The sequence below is a fragment of the Triplophysa dalaica genome, chromosome 22 (assembly GCF_015846415.1).
Source record: "Triplophysa dalaica isolate WHDGS20190420 chromosome 22, ASM1584641v1, whole genome shotgun sequence".
NCBI lineage: Eukaryota > Metazoa > Chordata > Actinopteri > Cypriniformes > Nemacheilidae > Triplophysa > Triplophysa dalaica.
The window spans coordinates 7,273,725-7,295,195 of NC_079563.1; the positions used below are offsets into that span (position 1 = coordinate 7,273,725).

At 42.0% G+C, this 21,471-nt stretch overlaps 1 protein-coding gene across 1 annotated transcript; it reads left to right on the forward strand.

Annotated features, from left to right (window-relative positions):
• The first annotated feature begins 963 nt into the window (after positions 1-963).
• Positions 964-16,427, forward strand: LOC130411827 (up-regulator of cell proliferation-like). The gene is made up of 2 exons (XM_056736727.1): positions 964-1,039; positions 11,068-16,427. The coding sequence occupies exons 1-2, from the start codon at positions 979-981 to the stop codon at positions 15,681-15,683; spliced, it is 4,677 nt and encodes a 1,558-aa protein (XP_056592705.1). The 5' UTR covers positions 964-978; the 3' UTR covers positions 15,684-16,427.
• The last annotated feature ends 5,044 nt before the right edge of the window (positions 16,428-21,471 follow it).

The following is a 21,471-nucleotide window of genomic DNA, read 5'->3' on the forward strand; positions in this document are numbered from 1 at the left end:
ATTTATTTTTGGAATGTTTTTATACAAGAATTTATCTGCCTTTAAATGCTTTTTAATTATTACTTTTATTAATATGTAATTTTGTGCATGTAATGTTTGTTTATATCAAAATTAATTTGTCATTTTATTTTAAATGTTTTCTCCAGTCTGTTAAAATATACAAGTGTGCATAAAATGGTGGCAGGAGAATCAACTACAACAAGGACCAACCGTTCTCTGTAGAAGAGTAAGTCAAATTTAAACTAATTAAAAACTCAACTTTAAAATTAAAGGCTAAAATTATTTACATAATATGTATTAATTTTGTGATTAAATGTATAAGCATAAATTATTTTCTTACAAAGATAAAATAAATTGTTAAGTATAAGATAGTACCTTAAACTGCTTTTACTATGGAATTGATATTCTGTTTTATATAGGTTGATATTGTAAACTGTCGATAGTTATTTGCTCAGTTCACAAGTAGACTTTGGTAATCAGCATATGATGTAAGGTTTGGGGAGTGGTCATATGACTTATGCTACATAACACCGCTTCCGTATGAAGAATATGTGAAGCCCCCGTATAGTTCTTCAGCTGTTCTTTATAGCACCTCAGTCATCCTAATGAACCACTGAAGAACCAAGATATGGTTCTATATAGCACTTAAAGTGGTTCCCCTATGATTATGAGCCAAGAATCACCTTTAGTGATATAAAGCACAATTTTTTTGTGTATATTCACTGACTCTAGAACTGTCCCAGTAGTTTTGGTCTTCCCTCCAGAATAACCCTAACCAAGGTCGTAGTGTCTTTGAACCAGCAGAGGTCCCTGTTTCTCTTAAAGATGATTCAAATTATGTCACTATAAAATGTAAACATGACAGTAAATCTTTTTTGGAAGTTTATATTCAGAGATAAATTTAGTACAGTCATGGATATGTATTTTTGATGCTGATATAATACTTTTAGGGTCTGACCGGGGTGTTGCTTACTGGCTATGGCTTCCAAACACATGAATATTGAGAAAAAGCATCAAGAACCCGAAGCAAATGAGCAAGGTATGTTTTTAAAAATGAAATATGTAAAATATTGAACTGTTTAAATGTTGGTTTTGTAGTAATAATCAATATTACTTTATTAATTATCAATTATCAAGTTTAAAATAATGAAAGTTGTCTGACAGGGTTGCAAAATTGCAAAATCTGATTTTACTATTTGGGCTTTTGCTCACAGTTTGATCCCCCCAACATTGAAAATGTCTCCTGCCCCTTGAACAACAGCATGTCTTAATTCTGTAAAACAGCAATGGAACTCAAATACTGTCTTGAATCAAAGCAACCTCAGTATCAATTTTTAGACAATCTTACTATACAAGTCTCCAAAGCTGGAAATCCTATTACGCAGGTCCTATCGCATATCTGCTGGAAATTCTTCCCCATAGTATGATAAAGTATAGGCCTATCTCCGTTGATCGGCAGGTCTTAGCTCTGGATCGTTTTATGTTCTTGTTTTTCTACACTTGTAATCCTCTGACCTTTTGCTTTGGCTAATATATCAGCATATTAATATATTGTAATATAATCAGTATAAAATATTGGTTATTTTGCCTTCTTCCACAGTCTTTCTACAACCTCTTGGTAATTCTCTCTTGCACCAACATGAGTGTTTACTCATAGCCTTCTGCTGATTGGCTATATATGAGAGTGTTATTATTTTAAGGTGGACCATTGTCAGCACCAGGGCGATTCTAGGTTTTCAATATTAGGGGGGCTCAGCCTCCAGTGTGGATATATATATATTAGGGTGACCATATGAGCCCTTTCTCTCATTTGTCAACCGCATAAGTCATCGAGGTTCTCACATTTCAGTAAAAAAAGAAATGTAAAATTAACATTTAACATCGCTTAAGACGTATAATCATTGTAGTTCTTTGTAGCCATTCTTACCTTGAAATATAACAATGAACAACACGTTTCCTGGAAACGGTTTGCCACGGTGTGCAACACGGTTTGAGATGCGTTTTCTCTTGTTTGGTGGGCGAGCCAAGAATGTCAGCCCAATCAGCAGCAACATATATATATACATATATAACCCACGCGGTATTGAAGAGACCGCTCGCATACTGAGTCCAAGTAAAGTCAATAAAATGTGACTGCTGCAGCTCAGTAGACGAAACAATGGAAGATATAAGAAGACGTGTATTTTGCAGTATTCATCACGTATTTATACTGATTTCATCAGGCTCCAAAATTATTCATAAAGAACGTAAAGAATGGCCTTCTCAGCTGCCATAGTTCAACTCTTGCGTCATCACAACAGGCTTCACAAACCTGAATATATATATATATTGTGAGACGGGGTGCTCTTCTCCATTCCTCATCTGGGACAGCACGGCACCCAAGCCAACACCCGATTCGTCGGTCTGGAGGATAAAGGGGCAGCCAAAATCCGGGACATGTAGCACAGGAGACGAGAACAGGGCTTCCTTGAGGGATTGGAAAGCTGCTTCGGTATCTTGGTCCAATTCACTTTCTCTGGCTGCCCCTTTTTGGTCAGCTCGGTCAGGGGGCTGGCTATGGAAGAGAAATTGGGGCTTAGACAGCGATAATATCCAGCTAGGCCCATAAAGGCACGTACCTGGGTCTTATTGAGAGGCGTCGGGGCTTCCCTGATGGCCTCTACCTTCTTTTGTAAGGTCTGGATGAGGCCTCTTCCAGCCCGGTAGCCCAGGTACCGTGCTTCCTTCAGTCCAAGATGGCATTTTCTCGGATTCGCTGTCAGCCATGCCCTTCGTAGCTCCATGAGCACACGGAAAGTGCCATCCGACTTGTGGACCATCACGATGGGGCTGGACCATGGGCTACGGGAGGGCTCGATGACACCCCTCTCCTTCATCCGGGAGATCTCTTCCTTTATAGCAAACCGACGAGCCAGGGGGATCCGGTAGGGTCGCTGTCTTACCAGAACACCTGGAGGCGTGAGGATCTCATGCTGGATGATGTTGGTCCGCCCTGGGGTCTCGCAGAACACATTGCGAAACTGACTGACCAGGGACTGCAGTCCGGTCTTCTGAGCGGTTGACAACTCTACCGCCATATGGATGACTGGGGAATCCTGGGCCGCATAGGCGGCTACCTGCTCCTGAGAGGCCCTCCACTTCTTCAGTAAATTGATGTGGTAGAGTTGTTTAGGTTTCGTCTGTCTGGCTGGCGGACCCGGTAGTTGACCGCCCCCACCTTCTCCACTATCGTGTACGGTCCCTTCCCAGATGCCAGGACCTTTGATGTGGCAGTCAGCGTCAGAACTAGCACCCGTCACCCGACTGAAATTCCCGGGGTTGGGCAGGGCGGTCATACAACCTGCGCTGTGCGTGCCGGGTCTCTGCCTGGTGTTCCTTAACGATGGGCATCACTCTATCGATCCGGTTCTTCATGAGCTGGACGTGCTGGATTGCACTCCGGTGCGGGGTTGGCTGATGTTCCCAGGGGGAGTGTATCGACCACAGAAATACTATGCATACGTCCAACTAGTTCTTAAATATCTTGACAATGTTAAGCATGAGAAGCCAGCATGTTTAATAGTGTAAAATAGCCAGAACGTTATAAGAGGTTAATTTACCACTGTGGGACTGATAATTGTTACACCTGTCAGCTGGAGTCCCCTCGTGCTCCACCAGAGAGCACTCCCCATCACCTGGACTATCACCATACACTACAATAACCATAAACCATTGCCTGGACTCAGTAGACTTAATCACTCTCACATGTGTCTAATTATCCTGTTATCTCTGTTCCATTAAACCCTGTCATCTCACTCAATACGCTTAAATAATAATAATAATGCATTTTATTTCATGGCGCCTTTCAGAACACCCAAGGTCACCTCACAAGCAATATACAGGTCACTACATAGAACGAAACACAACAAGCAAACAGTATGTACATATAAAATGCAATAAAGTCTCAATAGATCATATTAAAAGGTTAAGAAAAAGCCTGTTGAAAAAGATATGTCTTAAGACGCGTTTTAAAAGTCAATAAGCATTCACTATTGCGAACATCAAGAGGAAGAGAGTTCCATAGGCGGGAAGCAGCATAACTAAAAGATCTGGCACCCATAGTAGTAAGTCGAATTCGAGGTACCACAAGAGAAATTGAGGATGAAGATCTGAGTGCACGTAAAGGAGTGTATACATGAAGAAGTTGAGTAAGATATTTTGGTGCAAGATTATGAAGTGCCTTGTAAGTGAGTAGCAAGATTTTGAATTCGACTCTATGCTTAACCGGAAGCCAGTGCAGTTGCTGGAGAACTGTAGAAATGTGTTCAGTATAAGGTGTTCTAGAGAGAACACGAGCTGCAGAATTCTGAACCATCCATCCATCCATTTTCTACCGCTTATCCGGGGCCGGGTCGCGGGGGCAGCAGTCTAAGCAGGGATGCCCAGACTTCCCTCTCCCTAGCCACTTCCTCCAGCTCTTCCGGGGGGACACCGAGGCGTTCCCAGGCCAGCCGGGAGACATAGTCCCTCCAGCGTGTCCTAGGTCTTCCCCGGGGTCGTCTCCCGGTGGGACATGCCCGGAACACCTTACCGGGAAGGCGTCCAGGGGGCATCCGGAAAAGATGCCCGAGCCACCTCAGCTGGCCCCTCTCGATGTCGAGGAGCAGCGGATCTACTCTGAGCTCCTCTCGAGTGACCGAGCTTCTCACCCTATCTCTAAGGGATCGCCCGGCCACCCTGCGGAGAAAGCTCATTTCGGCCGCCTGTATCCGGGATCTTGTCCTTTCGGTCATGACCCACAGCTCATGACCATAGGTGAGAGTAGGAACGTAGATTGACCGGTAAATCGAGAGCTTCGCTTTGCGGCTCAGCTCCTTCTTCACCACGACAGACCGGTACAGCGACTGCATTACTGCAGAAGCTGCACCGATCCGTCTGTCAATCTCCCGCTCCATCCTTCCCTCACTCGTGAACAAGACCCCCAGATACTTGAACTCCTCCACTTGAGGCAGGAACTCTCCACCTACCTGAAGTGAGCAAACCACCATTTTCCGGCTGAGAACCATGGCCTCAGATTTGGAGGTGCTGATTCTCATCCCAGCCGCTTCACACTCGGCTGCAAACCGTCCCAGTGCATGCTGAAGGTCCTGGTCTGATGGGGCCAGCACGATGACATCATCCGCAAAGAGCAGAGATGCAATCGTGTGGTCACCAAACCCGACGCCCTCCGGCCCCTGGCTGCGCCTAGAAATTCTGTCCATAAAAATTATGAACAGAACCGGCGACAAAGGGCAGCCCTGCCGGAGTCCAACATGCACCGGAAACAAGTCTGACTTACTGCCGGCAATGCGAACCAAGCTCCTGCTCCGGTCGTACAGGGACCGGATGGCCCTTAGCAAAGGGTCCCGAATCCCATACTCCCGGAGCACCCTCCACAAGATGCTGCGAGGGACACAGTCGAATGCCTTCTCCAAATCCACAAAACACATGTGGATTGGTTGGGCAAACTCCCATGAACCCTCCAGCACCCTGAAGAGGGTATAGAGCTGGTCCAGTGTTCCACGACCGGGACGGAAACCACACTGTTCCTCCTGAATCCGAGGTTCTACTATCGGCCGGATTCTCCTCTCCAGTACCCTGGCATAGACTTTCCCGGGGAGGCTGAGAAGTGTGATCCCCCGGTAATTGGAGCACACCCTCCGGTCCCCCTTCTTAAAAAGGGGGACCACCACCCCGGTCTGCCAGTCCAAGGGCACTGTCCCCGACCGCCACGCGATGCTGCAGAGGCGTGTCAGCCAAGACAGCCCCACAACATCCAGAGACTTGAGGTACTCAGGACGGATCTCATCCACCCCCGGTGCCCTGCCACCGAGGAGTTTCTTGACTACCTCGGTGACTTCATCCCGGGTGATGGGCGAGTCCGCCTCTGAGCCCTCGGCCTCTGCTTCCTCAATGGAAGACGTGACGGCGGGATTGAGGAGAGCCTCGAAGTATTCCTTCCACCGCCCGATGATATCCCCGGTCGAGGTCAACAGCTGCCCCCCTCCACTGTAAACAGCGTTGGTGGGGCATTGCTTCCCCCTCCTGAGGCGTCGGACGGTTTGCCAGAATCTCTTCGAGGCCGACCGATAGTCCTTCTCCATGGCCTCGCCGAACTCCTCCCAGGCCCGAGTTTTTGCCTCCCCAACCACCCGGGCTGCAGTCCGCTTGGCCTGTCGGTACCTGTCAGCTGCCTCGGGAGTCCCACAAGCCAGCCAGGCCCGATAGGACTCCTTCTTCAGCTTGACGGCATCCCTTACTTCCGGTGTCCACCACCGGGTTCGGGGATTGCCGCCTCGACAGGCACCGGAGACCTTACGGCCACAGCTCCGAGTGGCTGCGTTGACAATGGAGGTGGAGAACATGGTCCACTCGGACTCAATATCTCCAGACTCTCTCGGGATCTGGTCGAAGCTCTGCCGGAGGTGGAAGTTGAAGATCTCTCTGACAGGCGATTCGGCCAAACGTTCCCAACAGACCCTCACAGTACGTTTGGGTCTGCCGAGTCTGTCCAGCTTCCTCCCCCGCCATCGGATCCAACTCACCACCAGGTGGTGATCGGTTGACAGCTCCGCCCCTCTCTTCACCCGAGTGTCCAAGACATACGGCCGTAGGTCAGATGAAACAACAACAAAGTCGATCATTGACCTCCGGCCAAGGGTGTCCTGGTGCCATGTGCACTGATGGACACCCTTATGCTTGAACATGGTGTTCGTTATGGCCAAACTGTAACTTGCACAGAAGTCCAATAACAGAACACCACTCGGGTTCAGATCAGGGGGGCCGTTCCTCCCAATCACGCCCCTCCAGGTGTCACTGTCGCTGCCCACGTGAGCGTTGAAGTCACCCAGCAGAACGACGGAGTCCCCAGTCGGGGCGCTTTCCAGCACCCCTCCCAGAGACTCCAAGAAGGCCGGGTACTCTACACTGCCATTTGGCCCATAGGCGCAAACGACAGTGAGAGACCTATCCCCGACCCGGAGGCGCAGGGAAGCGACCCTCTCGTTCACCGGGGTAAACTCCAACACATGGCGGCTGAGCTGGGGGGCTATAAGCAAACCCACACCTGCCCGCCGCCTCTCACCCTTGGCAACTCCAGAGTGCTAAAGAGTCCATCCTCCCTCGAGGAGTGTGGTTCCAGAGCCCAAGCTGTGCGTAGAGGTGATCCCGACTATCTCTAGTCGGAATCTCTGAACCTCACGCACAAGCTCCGGCTCCTTCCCCGTCAGAGAGGTGACGTTCCATGTCCCTAGAGCTAGATTCCGCGTCCAGGGATCGGGTTGTCGAGGCCCCCGCCTTCGACTACCACCCGTTCCACTTTGCACCGGCCCCTTACGGTCCCTCCTGTAGGTGGTGAATCCACGGGAGGGTGGCCCCACGTCGCTCCTTCGGGCTGAGCCCGGCCGGACCCCATGGGGGGAGGTCCGACCACCAGGCGCTCGCATACGAGCCCCAACCCCGGGCCTGGCTCCAGGGTGGGGCCCCGGCTGCGCCATACCGGGCGACGTCACGGTCCTCGAAATTGTGGTCATCATATGGGTTTTTTTTTGAACCGCTCTTGGTCTGACCCGTCGCCTAGGACCTGTTTGCCTTGGGAGACCCTACCAGGGGCATATAGCCCCGGACAACATAGCTCCTAGGGTCTTTCGGGTACTCAAACCCCTCCACCACGGTAAGGTGGCAGTTCAAGGAGGGGATTCTGAACCAATTGAAGCTTATTTAGCAATTTGGAGGGAATACCTGTGAGAAGAGCATTGCAGTAGTTGATACGTGAAGTGACCCGTTCATGGATAAGAACTGCATTACTACTATTTGAAAGAAAGGGACGGAGACGGTTAATATTGCGCAGATGGAACTATGCAGTCCGCGTGATATTGTTAATTTGAGCTTCAAAAGATAAAGTGCCATGCCATCCATGATGACACCCAAACTTTTAACCTGAGAGGACGGACAGATTGCAGTATTGTCAAGGTATAGAGAAAAGCAATTAGATTTAGACACAACAGATCTATTGCCAACAAGTAGAGCCTCAGTTTTATTGCCATTTACCTTCAAGAAGTTTGCTGAGAGCCAATCTTTAATCTCAGCTAAACAGCTTGACAAAGATGGCGGAGGAAAAGAACCAGTAGGTTTAGAAGACAGGTAAAGTTGGGTGTCATCCGCATAACAGTGAAAATGAATGTTATATTTCCTTATAATGTGGCCAAGAGGGAGCATATAAATAATGAAAAGAAGCGGGCCCAACACAGAACCCTGGGGAACACATGTGGTGACTGTTGATATTCTTGAATAAAATTAAAAAAATTATTTTTATTGAATATGCTGGCTGCGTCTAGATAGATATGACCTAAACCAAGACAGAGCAGTGCCAGTAATACCAATGGAAGCTAACCTGTCAAAAAGTATCTTATGTGAGACAGTATCAAAGGCAGCGCTCAAGTCAAGAAGGACAAGTATGGTTAGAAGCCGGAGTCTGCTGCCAGCAATAGATCATTGGTTATTCTGACAAGAGCAGTCTCAGTACTATGGTGGGGACGAAAACCAGATTGGAATTGTTCATACAAGTTATTATTGGAGAAGTATTCATGAAATTGAATGGCAACACACTTTTCTATTACCTTAGAAATAAATGGTAAATTTGAAATTGGACGAAAATTGTCAAAATTCAACGGATCACCCCCAGGTTTCTTGAGTATGGGTGTAATAATAGCAGATTTAAGAGATGGAGATACAAAACCAGAACCAAGTGAAGCGTGAGCAATTTTAGTAATCAACGGCAAGAGGGCTGGTAAACAAGCTTTCATTAAAGAAGTCGGTAGAGGGTCTAACTGACAAGTCGAAGATTTAGATTTACCTATCAGACCCATTATCTCTGAAGTGGTTGGAAGTGTAAAAGTAGAAAAAACTGAGTTTGAAGGTGCATGAGTGATAGACTGACAGGAGTCAGTGTGGGGAGTATCCTTAAGTAGTTGCTGATGTACATTTCCAACCTTAGATGCAAAAAAAGTCGAAAATCGATCACATAAATCAGGGGAATACATATCAGATGGCAAATAATCAGACGGTTTCAGAATATTGTTTACCACCGAAAAAAGAGACCTGGAGTTCCCATTGCTAACTCCAATTATGGTGGAGTAGTAATCGGATTTTGCTTTAGTCAGTGCACTTTTATAATTTTGAATATGTTCAACATACACTTCTTTATGAACAAAAAGGCCAGACCTGAGATACAGCCGCTCTAACCTACGGCCTTTAGTTTTTAGTTCACGCAGTTCAGATGTAAACCAAGGTGCTGAATGTACAAATGAAACAGTTCGAGTTTTCATAGGTGCGAATTCATCTAAAATCATGTTCAGTCCATCATCATAATATTTTACCAGTTCATCAACAGTAGAAAAATCTGATTTACTGGAGAGGATGGCAAGTTCATCAGAAAAAGTAGGCACATCGGTGTTCTTAATATTCCGGAATGTAATCTGGCGACACAAGTTTACCTTAAAGATGGCCAGTTTGGCACAAAATGACACAAGAAAGTGATCTGATATGGATAGATCAGAAACAGTACAATTAAAAGGTGTTATACCAGAGCAGCAAACAAGATCAAGAATATGCCCCTTAGTATGAGTGGGCAAAGTGTTAAATTGTTGTATACTGTAGTAGAGTAGGCGGGGCGAGACCGTGGTTCGAGTCCAGTGAGTACTTCTGAATTAGCGCCAGCTGTGCGCACACCGGGCTCGAATCACGTAGGAGATGGGAGCATAAAAGGAACGAGCGACCGGACTGTCGAGGAGAGAGGACCGGGCCCGAACTTGTGTTTGTATTTATGTTTATGTTATTTCGCCGGCGGTCGTCCGTGAGGGGCCGCCGGCTGTTTTTATTTCTGTTAATAAATGTTTAATGTCTGCCGGTTCCCGACTCCTTCCTTCCTGGTCCAACCAGCTCCGGAACGCCTCGCGGTCTTCTTGCTGGGCCTGGACGAGTGCTTGAAAGCGTCGTTCCTGGTCTTCACGGAGACCCAGCAGCGCCTGGTGGTGTTGGCTGTGAAGACCGGCGAGGGACTGGATAACGTCCGCAAACGGCGATCCTGGCTGAGACATGGCGGCGGCTCTGGAAAGTAACAAATTCTCCATAAAAATGGAAGGAAGGAGTCGGGAACCGGCAGACATTAAACATTTATTAACAGAAATAAAAACAGCCGGCGGCCCCTCACGGACGACCGCCGGCGAAATAACATAAACATAAATACAAACACAAGTTCGGGCCCGGTCCTCTCTCCTCGACGGTCCGGTCGCTCGTTCCTTTTATGCTCCCATCTCCTACGTGATTCGAGCCCGTAGTGCGCACAGCTGGCGCTAATTCACAATTACTCACCGGACTCGAACCACGGTCTCGCCCCGCCTACTCTACTACATATACCAAAGCAATCCAAACATGATACAAATTCACTTGTAAATGCATTGCTGACATTATCTGTATTAATGTTTAAATCACCCAGAAGGATAACATTTGAAGATATGGAACATAAGTAAGTCAAGAGTTCAGATTTTTCTGTTAAAAAGGCATTATTGCTCTTAGGAGGGCGGTAGATTTATGAGGATGGTAGGAATCGCACCATTAATTTTTAAGGCAATTGATTCAAAAGAGGAGTATGGAGACAAAGTTAACTGAGATGCTTTCAATTTCTCTTTGTAAAGAATTGCTAGCCCCCCTCCCCTTCCTGTATCACGAGATTTACAAACATAACTATATCCTGGGGGAACAGACTGGTTTAGATGAAAAAAGTAATCTGGTTTCAGCCCGTCATAATTAGGTGCTTGAACTGTTCGGCCCAACAGTAGAAAAGTGACTTTTGATACACATTTACAGAATAAATTCCATAAAGAAATGGTAAATATTATCAACAAGTGTTTTTAGTTGGATTCTTTATACAGGTCCTTCAATATTGTGTAATTGCGTTTACAAAGGGCACAATACATTGAACACAAACTGATGAACTGTGGTTTTGTTCGGTTACTTCCACTCTCCAACTCATTGTGTTTTAATTTACAGGTACCATGATGAAGAAACTTTTGGAGAACCTGGGGTTGGCAGAGCATTACAATAAAAAGCTAACTCTCAGCACAGTGCTGCAGCTTGGAAGAAATAGTGTCTCGGAAGTGCCTGTCGAGTCCCTGTCTGATCTCCCATGGCTCTTAATGAAGAGACTGATGATGCTAAAAAGGACAGCAAGAAGTGTTAAGTGTTCCTCATCAAATGAAGCACAGACAGATGATTCAGAGTGGAATGATGATCAGGAGAGTGATGAATCAGACAATCTTCAGTCAGTAAACGCTTTAGACATTTTGACTGCTCTGTTCCTTTGTTCTGACAGTTTTCTTCAACAGGAAATGATCTTAAAAATGTCCATGTGTCAGTTTTCTGTACCTCTTCTGCTTCCAAACAGCGATGAGAACAAAATCACACTTATGCTTTGGGCAATGAGAGATGTTGTGAAAAAGTACAGACCACATTCCTTAAAGGATCAAAGTGCATTTGTGGAAGAAAGGATTGTTCTGTCAGAGCTACCGTTAGTGTCTTTTGTTAGGCTTGGAAGATGCAGCATTTCAAAATCAGAAATTCTGAATAAGTTACTCAGCAACCCACAACAGTACATTGACACCTTTGTACACTTCAACATGGATTGTGGTAATATTCAAAAGAAAATATCAAATGGCTTGGTTGAGATCAGCTGGTATCTTCCTTGTGGTAATAGGAACATTGATGTCTTTCCTGAGCCTGTAGCTATTGCAAACTTGAGGGGTGACATACAGGACTTTGAAACACAGTACTCTTTTCTCTGCAAGGCCTCCACCGCAGTGTTTGTGTTCTTTGACCACAACAGTTTAGATACAGAGAATATTTTAGTCCCCAGTCAGACTTCTGCACTTAAGTTGTTTTATGTGGGAGATTCAAACAATGAAGGTATAAAATCCACAGTGAAAAAGCTCAATCTGAACAAAAGCAATTTCATCTTTAAAGCCAAACAGAATGATGCAGACTTTGTTGGCAAAATTCGGACCAAGTTGCAAGAAGCAGTTGTGAAGAACAATAGAAAAATGTCAGGTGTTCATTTAGCTGAAGTTGCAAAAGAATTGGGAATCTTGGTGGATGAGGATGCTGAAGAATGTCAGAGTGCCAAAGCATGTGCAGAGGAAATCACATCAAAAATAGAGGATATAGTGCAGTTCAAGAAAACTGAGCTGCCCTTACAGGGTGAAATCTTGTTAGAATTAGCCAAGCTAGAGAAGGAGCAATGCAGATTGAAGAAAGCAGGAGATCAGAGTATTGAGAACTACAAAAGTGACCTTCAGATGAAAATAAAGGAACTGAGAAAAAAGCAAAACACAACAGAAATGTCTGATACGATGAGCTGCTTTATCAGTGCAATATCAAGACCAGATAGAGCTTATTTCATTAAATGGTTAAGAATCTTTTTGGAGAATCTCTCGCACAAAGTGCTTCCTGGTCTCAGAGAGATGTACAAACAGAAATGTCAAGATGTTGTTGGCAACAAGGAGGAAATTGCTGAGCTTGACAAAAGGATTTCAAACAGTTCTTTGGGAATCGAACACTTTATGCGTGAGATGAGCCAGCTTTATGAAGCCTCAGTCTTGCACTTAGAAGGCAGTCCTTACCAAAAACAACTGGAAAAATTACCTAGACTATGTGCTGGACTACTGTTTGATGGATTTCCACTTGAACTTGTAGATGGCGATGCTTCAAATGTTCCTGTAACATGGTTGACAAGTGTGCTCTCTGAATTAAACACACTGGTGATGCCCAACAATAAGATTGTTGTTGTCACAGTTTTGGGAGTCCAGAGTTCAGGAAAGTCCACCCTTCTGAACACCATGTTTGGACTTCAGTTTGCAGTTAGCAGTGGAAGATGTACCAGGGGTGCTTTTATGCAGCTTATTAGAGTAAAAGATGATTTCAAAGCAGAACTCAACAACTGTGACTATATACTGATTATTGATACTGAGGGACTAAAATCCCCTGAGCTTGCACAACTAGACAACAGCTATGAGCATGACAATGAGTTAGCAACCCTTGTTGTTGGACTAAGTGATGTAACAATAGTCAACATTGCCATGGAGAACTCCACTGAAATGAAAGACATCTTACAGATCGTTGTTCATGCCTTCCTCAGGATGAAAGAAATCGGTAAAAAACACAAGTGTTTGTTCGTACACCAAAATGTTGCAGATGTCTCAGCCCATGATTCAAACATGAGAGATCGTAAATTTCTGCTGGATCAGCTGAATGAAATGACACAAGCTGCTGCCAAAATGGAGAACAAGTTGGAATTCAATCAATTTACAGATTTGATGGAGTACGACACTGGCACTGGTGACCACTATATTCCAGGATTGTGGCATGGAAACCCTCCAATGGCACCAGTGAATACTGGCTATAGTGAATCAGTGTATGATCTAAAAAAACATATAATGGAGATCTTTAAACTTAACAACAAGCCCGGCAACATTAATGAATTTCTAACATGGACCAAAAGCTTCTGGAATGCTGTGAAATTTGAGAAATTCATCTTTAGCTTCAGAAATAGCCTGGTGGCTGATGCGTACATGAAACTGTGCATGGTGTACAACAAATGGGAGTGGGCATTAAGAAAGCAAATGCACACATGGGCATTAGAAGGTGAAACCAAGATCCTGAACCATGGAAAATTTGACACATCTGAGAAGTTCAACATTGAAGATGTGAAGTGTAAATTGCAATCAGAAGCAGATGCTAAGCTTAAAAAGGGAGAAAAGGAAATGATTGACAAGATCACGTCATACTATGAACAAGGAGAGGGTCATGTCGAACTTGTTGAACGTTACCGCCAAGATTTTATCAATTCTGCCACATCTCTGAAGAAAGAGCTTTTCAATCTGATATCAAGCAAACTGGATGCAGCTCTTTCTCGTCGAAATGGGATGATCAAAGTGGAGGGGATAAAAAATACCTACATGAATACAATGGAGAAGGAAGTGTTAGAGTTGCTAGATGATTGCCGCAAAACTAAGTCACACATGTCAGATGCAGCACTGGATAAAGCATTCCAAAACATGTGGCAGAAGACAGTCAAGACACTGCAAAGTTTTGGTCAACAAACACAAAATATCATGTCGAGAGTTTTATCTCAGTTGAGAAAAAATCTTGATGCCCGAGGAAGTGGAATGGCACAGAGTTTAGACACAGTGAATGATTTAAATAAGTATGGCCATGAGAAATTTGTTGTTTCCAAAGGCAACTTTTTTACAAACTTATTTGGCTTTCATAACAAATGGATCAAAGTGGCCCAAAAGATGGTTGACAGCCTCATTGATGATTGCAGGCAATTTGTTAAAGAAAAGAGGGATAGTAGGGATGATTATGATGACACATACATCAGAGAAGTTCTTAACATGATCGATGACAAACTTCAGACCCATGAAGATCTTCAGGTGAATGAACAATCTGAACTGTCCCTTAAACTTCACATATGCGGCTTTGTAAGCCGAGACTTTCAAGATATTCACAATCAATTCATCCTGGACAACGACCCACTAAAAGCCTTGGAAAAGCAAAAAGAATCATACTGTAATGACTTCATAGATCTTTTTCATAAAAGAGACCAGTGTCAGAAGAAAGCTGACGAATTCACAAAAACCTGCATTAAACCTGCTTTAGAGAAATACATCTCTGTGGTCTTGGCTACACACATGGCAGATGAAATGTTGTGTGGTGAAAATTCACAGGTTTTTGGAACACGTATGGCATTTCAGAATTCAATCTTAAAAAATCTTATTGAAGACTTCAAATTCAATAGATATGCACATTTTATTGAGTCTTATGAGAAGTTTGTAAAAGATTTTATTCTTGACAAAGTCATAAATCACTTTTCAGCAGAGAACAGAATGTTCAAACTGGAAGAAAAGCTCATAGGTATAGTTACCAGTGAAATAACCAAAGCCATTGAGGAAACAGAGAATCAAGACATGAAAGGATTCATCCAAAACATTTGCACGAATCTTAAACACAGGCTTGATTTTCCCAAGGATGCTGTGGACAGAATCAGTTCACTGAACAATGTGAAAACGAAGAACATTGCAGAGTGTCTAAAATACTCTGTGAATGAGATGGTTACGTCAATGAAAGCAAGTTTTCAGGGAGATATTAAGGGTAAATTGAAGGTTCTACAAGAAGAACCACAGGATGTGCTGTTCAAGCGAGTTCACGGCTGTGGGAAACAGTGTCCATTCTGTAAAGCGCCATGTGAGGCTGGAGGAGAAGCCCACTCTAAACACTTCCTCTCAATCCACAGACCAGAGGGTCTTGGATGCTACCGCGATTATAATTCAAGAAAATTGGTCACTGACATCTGTACGTCATCGGTGCACAGCCAAGGATCGTTCAGGTGCCATAAAACCCAGGGGAAGTGGCATCCATATAGTAATTACAGTGAAATCTATCCAGACTGGAGAATTGATCCAGACGAAAGCATAGAAGCCTCTGCATACTGGAAATATGTGATGACACAGTTTAATGAGCAGTTTGCTGAAAGGTACAATGCAGAGCCTGCAGACATACCCTCAGCCTGGAAAAGCATTACTAAAGCTCAAGCAGAGGAAAGTTTAAAGTAAATCTAAACTTGTACCTCTGGCATCTATACAAAACAGTTTAGTTCACGATGACAAGAAGGACATTTTGACCACTTAACATCTAGATAGAAATAACCATCAACTATAAGAACAGAACATAGAAAAACTAAAACATGTTTGATTGCATGTCAGACTCTCAAAAGTTGCATGTTGTAGTTAATGTATAAGAGAACAGTGAAGTGCTGTCACATGCATATCACAAGCCTAAACAAAATAACATTAGATGTACAGATGTAATTTTCAATGAACTTCTAATGCCATATAAAGAATATTTCTTCCACTTAAACAAAAATGTAACCTAAAGTAACTTGCTACAAAAAGGTTGCTGTATGTTGTATATGACAGAATTTTACATTCTTTTTGTTAGCTAAACATTTACTTTTTACATTTGTCATCCTGCCAGAATTGGCTTTTAAAATTTCTTTCTTGACACACATTTTAAGAACCTTGTTATATTTATTAGTCTTAAGGAATACAAGTTAGCTTTGTTATGCTAAATCTTTATTAACTTTATTGACACTGAACATAAACAGTCACGAGCTCATGTATACTCAATATTGTATTAGCATGGTAATGTGGTAAACAGATTTGGCTTGCTGTCCGCTACAAAGGGACTCTGAGCAGATACCCTATGAGCTCCAAAAGACTACTATTGATAATTCTATAGGTAAAAGCAGGGGAAATGGTGCATGAGGGATCTCGAAAGCACTGATGTTGAGAATCAGTTAGAGGCTACATTTCTTTTCTGAATATTACAGGTAGATTAGATCGGTGTAATCTTTCTGAATTTAGTTTAATAATTTCATTCAATGTTAAAATTATGATAACCCTGTTTGTGATTTATAACCATTTAGAATTAAATGTTTGAACATGTTTTTCCTTTGTCAGCAACATGCAATGAGATATTGCCTGAATAAATTGTTGTGAAGTATTAATGGCTTACTGTATTTTTATAGATTGTAATACTTGAACTTTGGTTGAAATGCTCTCTCCACAATTAAACAATAACACTTAACAGAAAACTTCCTCCAGTTAAACAAAGATAAACAGAAGTCATTGTAATTGGAAACAAAAATGAAACTATCAAGGTAAACACATATCTTGACTGAAGGAGTCTAAAGACACAAATAAACCATTTGACTAGTAAGTACAAACCTTAACCAAAGTCTGTGTTCCTCTCACTCAACTGTTAAAAATGTTACTGCTTCTAAATGCATAGAGACTGTGTCTGTCCTCCGAATAATACAACTAAATAATAATTTATGTAAAAGTCAGAGAAAAAATGTGTATCTTCTTTCTTCAGGCCGTGCCTCCCCCGAGCGCCTCCACATTTGCTGCTTTCTTTGTGTCCCATGGAGTGATGACACCCCTCGTGCTCATCCCGGTTACCCTTCTTCTTTTACTATCTGCAAAACAGCATATTTCCCCCCCCCCTGGTCTCCACATAAACTTGTTTCTTCCAACCCGCGCTATATGGGTATGTGCGTTGCATGTACAGCATGACCTCAGGTTAAACAGCTGAGTTCTCGTGCAAACCCTCAAACTGCTGACCCTCTTCTTTGCACGCAATGCTGCACACACACACATAATTGTTCACACTAATACACACATTCTACTATTGATTATATATAAGCCATAAAAAGATAAAATGTAATTAAAACATAGATTGTTATTAAAACCCTTCAACATTTAAATCATTTGAAGTCCTTTAGTTGAACATAATTGTTCCACACAAAAGTAAAGAACTATTGCTTTCTCTTACAGTGGCTTCTGTGTATAGACCCACTGGGCCCTACAATAATTTTCTGAAAGAGTTCGTGGACTTCTTATCGGACCTATTGGTTAACGTCGATAAAGTACTGATTGTCCGAGATTTTAATATTGTCGGAGATTTCCAATAATATCCACGTATAGTGCTAACTATGCATTAGCAGTGGTGTTTAAAGAGCTACTACACTCTTTTGGAGGAACACAAAACATCAATAGACCCACTCATTGACTTAATCATAAACTAGACTTGATTATATCTCACGGAGCCGATCTAACCAATATCAATATTAATGTATACCTCAAAGCGGCGATGTCACCGATCACCATCTTATAACATGTACACTGCAGAAATCAGTCGTATAAGGTTCTGCTCGGCTTTTGCTGCTTTACAAAGTTTACACTCTCTTTCCATGCAATTTTAAAGACCTCTAATTGGGAATGTTTCCATTTGCACTCCAGTTTACGCGTTTCTCTTTTACGGGCGCGAGTGGTGCCATGGTACCATGGTGCTATGATCTTCTCATTGATCTTTTTTTACTTCATAGGTGCGACCACTTATAATGTATTAGAGAAAATGGTGCCTAGGTCATGTCATCAAGCGATTCTGTATTTATTGGTAAGGTTACTAGAGGAGTTAGTTCTTTACAAAACTATCTTTGGGAGTTGAGCTGATTGTTCTACCCTGTCGATAACGGGTTATCCTCTTACAAACTAACAAAATTCAAGGTTTTTATTTAGTACGATTGCTAAACTAACAAACAAACAGACTTCACCTGACCTGGCTATTCCGCCGCATCTTGGTAGCAATGAATTCATGACATTTTTTACAGAGAAAATTGAAAAAATACGAGACAACATAGTTAAAACCCAACCTCCAGGTGTGTCTGATGAGTTAGTTAGTATCAACCGTCGCCCAAGAAGAAAAGCTACAGTGTTTTTCATTATTTTAATTACTTACAAAGCCTTAAACGGTTTAGTCCCTACCTACTTAACAGAGCTTCTATCACATTACAACCCATCACACTCTCTAAGATCTCAAAACTCTGACTTTTGATAACACCTAGAATAACTAAATCCACCAAAGGGGATAGAGCTCTCTCATACGTAGCACCTAAACTCTGGAAAAGCTTTCCTGATACTATTCGAGGGTCAGACATTACCTTCCAATTTAAATCTAGATTCAAGACGCATCTTTTAGCCAAGCTTTCACATAATGCATAGTTAATGAACAGCATCTACGCTAATTATTCTCTTTCTGTCTCTGCTTATTATTATTTCCATCCCGAGGTAGGGAGAGATTCCGCCAGGGCCAGATGAACGACATATGCCCATCCCCAACTAGAGATTACACCACCTACTGCTGCGGCCTGACTGACCATCCCAGCTCCATCTAATGCAATTCCACCCTCACCCAAGAGAAATGAGACCATCTGACCATCCCAGATGGCTATTTTATACACTTTAAATGAAGTGATTCTCTTTAATGTAGTTGATGCTGATTCATTAAAAAATTTGGTGTTGCAAAAAATGCTGATTACCGATGTATTTTCCATGAATCTGCTATGGTAACGATTAAAACGTTACTTAGCTGGTAAACGTTAGCTCGTTACATAGGACGTCACACTATGGCAAGCCATTTTGTCATTTAACCCTTGAGGTTTACTAGTATCTATTTTTAGGCTACTAGTACTTATTGTTTAGTTACTAGTAACTATTCCATTAGATACTAGTACTTAATCATTAAATACTAGTACCTAAAAATTAGATACTAGTGCTTATTTATTAGATACTAGTATTTATTCAATAGATACTAGTACTTAATCATTAGATACTAGTACTTATTCATTACATAGTAGTACCTAAAATTAGATACTAGTGCTTATTTATTAGATACTAGTCCTTATTCAATAGATACTAGTACTTAATCATTAGATACTAGTACTTATTCATTACATACTAGTATTTAATCATTAGACACTAGTACTTATTAAATAGATACTAGTCCTTATTTATTTGATACTAGTACTTATTACATCAGTGACTAGTAATTATTCTATTGTTACTAGTAACACATTTCAGATTTTTGCCATTGATTTCTATGGAGATGTGTCATTTAGATATTAACTATTCAATTCTGACTAGTGTGTCTTCCAATAGTCACTAGTACCTATTTATTAGGTACTAGTATTTATTCTTAACGTACTGATACTTATTTATTAGGTACTAGTACTTATTTTCAAGATACTAGAGCCTGCCAAACGGATACCGATGCTTATTTTTTAGATACTAGGACTTATTCATTGGATACTAGTACCTATTAAATATATACTAGTATTTATTCTATTTTTACTAGTACTTATTCATTAGATACTAGTACTTATTTATCAGAAACGTATACATGTTTATCAGCTACTAGTACTTATTAGATTTATACTAGTACCTATTCACGAGATACTAGTACTTTTTTCAATAGTGACTAGTAAGATATTTTATTTTACTAGTAAGACTTGCGATTGAACTCTACAATGGTCTTTCTGACTAGTCATTACATATGACAGGTAAAAAAACAATTGTGACCAGTAAGATAAGAAATTTTACTAGTAACAACCGTAAAAGACACTAGTGTCTAATATATAAGTACTAGTACTTAATGAATTACTTATAGTGCCTATTAAAACGGTACTAGTAAACATTGAATACAAATCCAGTATTTAAAAACAAGTACTAGCATTGAATGAATACATACTAGTAGTATCAAAAAGATACTAGTCATTATTGTAATATGTACTAGTCAGAAATTAGTAACTGATATCAAAAACAGAATAACTACTAGTACCTATTCATTTGAAGACATCTTCTGCCTCAAAAGGAACTAGTAAGATGTGTTTGAAGATATCTTGATTCAAACACATTATTGCATAAACATGATTAGCCCTCTGTCATCCAATCAGAGTTAACATATTAATACTATGCAAAATGACGATGACATCGTATGTTAGCTTGTCTGGCTAATCGGTTAGCACAAAAACAGAAATAAGGATGTGTTTAGGATCACTATGTATTGTTTTTGATGTGGAATATAATGATAAGTTTAACTTTGTTAGATGGTAAAGTTAAATTTGGGATCTTGCACGCGGGTGCTGATATTTGATGTAGCCTAACGGCGGATTTAGCACGAGGCTGAATCCAGCTTCTCGTGTGTCTGTGTCTCCGTGCGTTTGTCTGTGCGTGTGTGTGTGTCTTTGGGCGTGTCTGTGCGTGTGTGTGTGTGTGTGTGTGTGTGTGTGTGTGTGTGTGTGTGTGTGTGTGTGTGTGTGTGTGCGTGTGCGTGAGAGAGAGCACCGAGGATGGGCTGCTGCTTGCTGTCTGAGTCAAAACATGCTGAATGCCCCTTGAGATGACCGTGAATGTTTGAAAGTGCAATATTCTAGTGCAGAGCATGCAATACGATTTATGCATAATTAAGTCAATTACGTGTATATTTGTAAAAAGCATAGTATACACAGTTTTGTTATACTTTGCATATCTATTATTAACTGTCTCTCTTACCTCTTATGTAAATTAATTATTTTCATTATTGATATATTTTATTTTTATTCTATACATTTATTTTTTCCATTTTTTTTCAAAAAATGTTCTGATCCATTGCTCTTATACAATTTATTATACACCTGTTGGTCTTAGCCAGTGCGTTATACACACATTATATTTCTACTATGTAGTTACATGTATATAGATTTATGTAAACTTTGTCACTTGTTGTATGTACAGAAAATGTCTATTGTCAGAACTGTGTTTTTGTACAAGTATGTCTTTGATGGTGCTTTCAAAGTTCCAAAGCTAGCTTATACCTTGTTTTGATGTCTACTGCCATGCAAGAAAACAGACATTTTTACTGTAGCATTTTTAAGTTATGGACCCCTGAATTTGGCATATCTCACAGTACTGTTCAATGGGCCGTTGCACTTATTGGACATAAAAGAAACGTAAAAGAAGAGAA

What these genes read in the sequence shown, in the direction of transcription:
- LOC130411827 (XM_056736727.1), top strand. Translation starts at nt 979, where the DNA reads ATGGCTTCCAAACACATGAATATTGAGAAAAAGCATCAAGAACCCGAA. An exon ending in ACCCGAAGCAAATGAGCAAG is followed by an intron (nt 1,040 to 11,067) that starts GTATGTTTTTAA and finishes TTTAATTTACAG; the next exon opens with GTACCATGATGAAGAAACTT.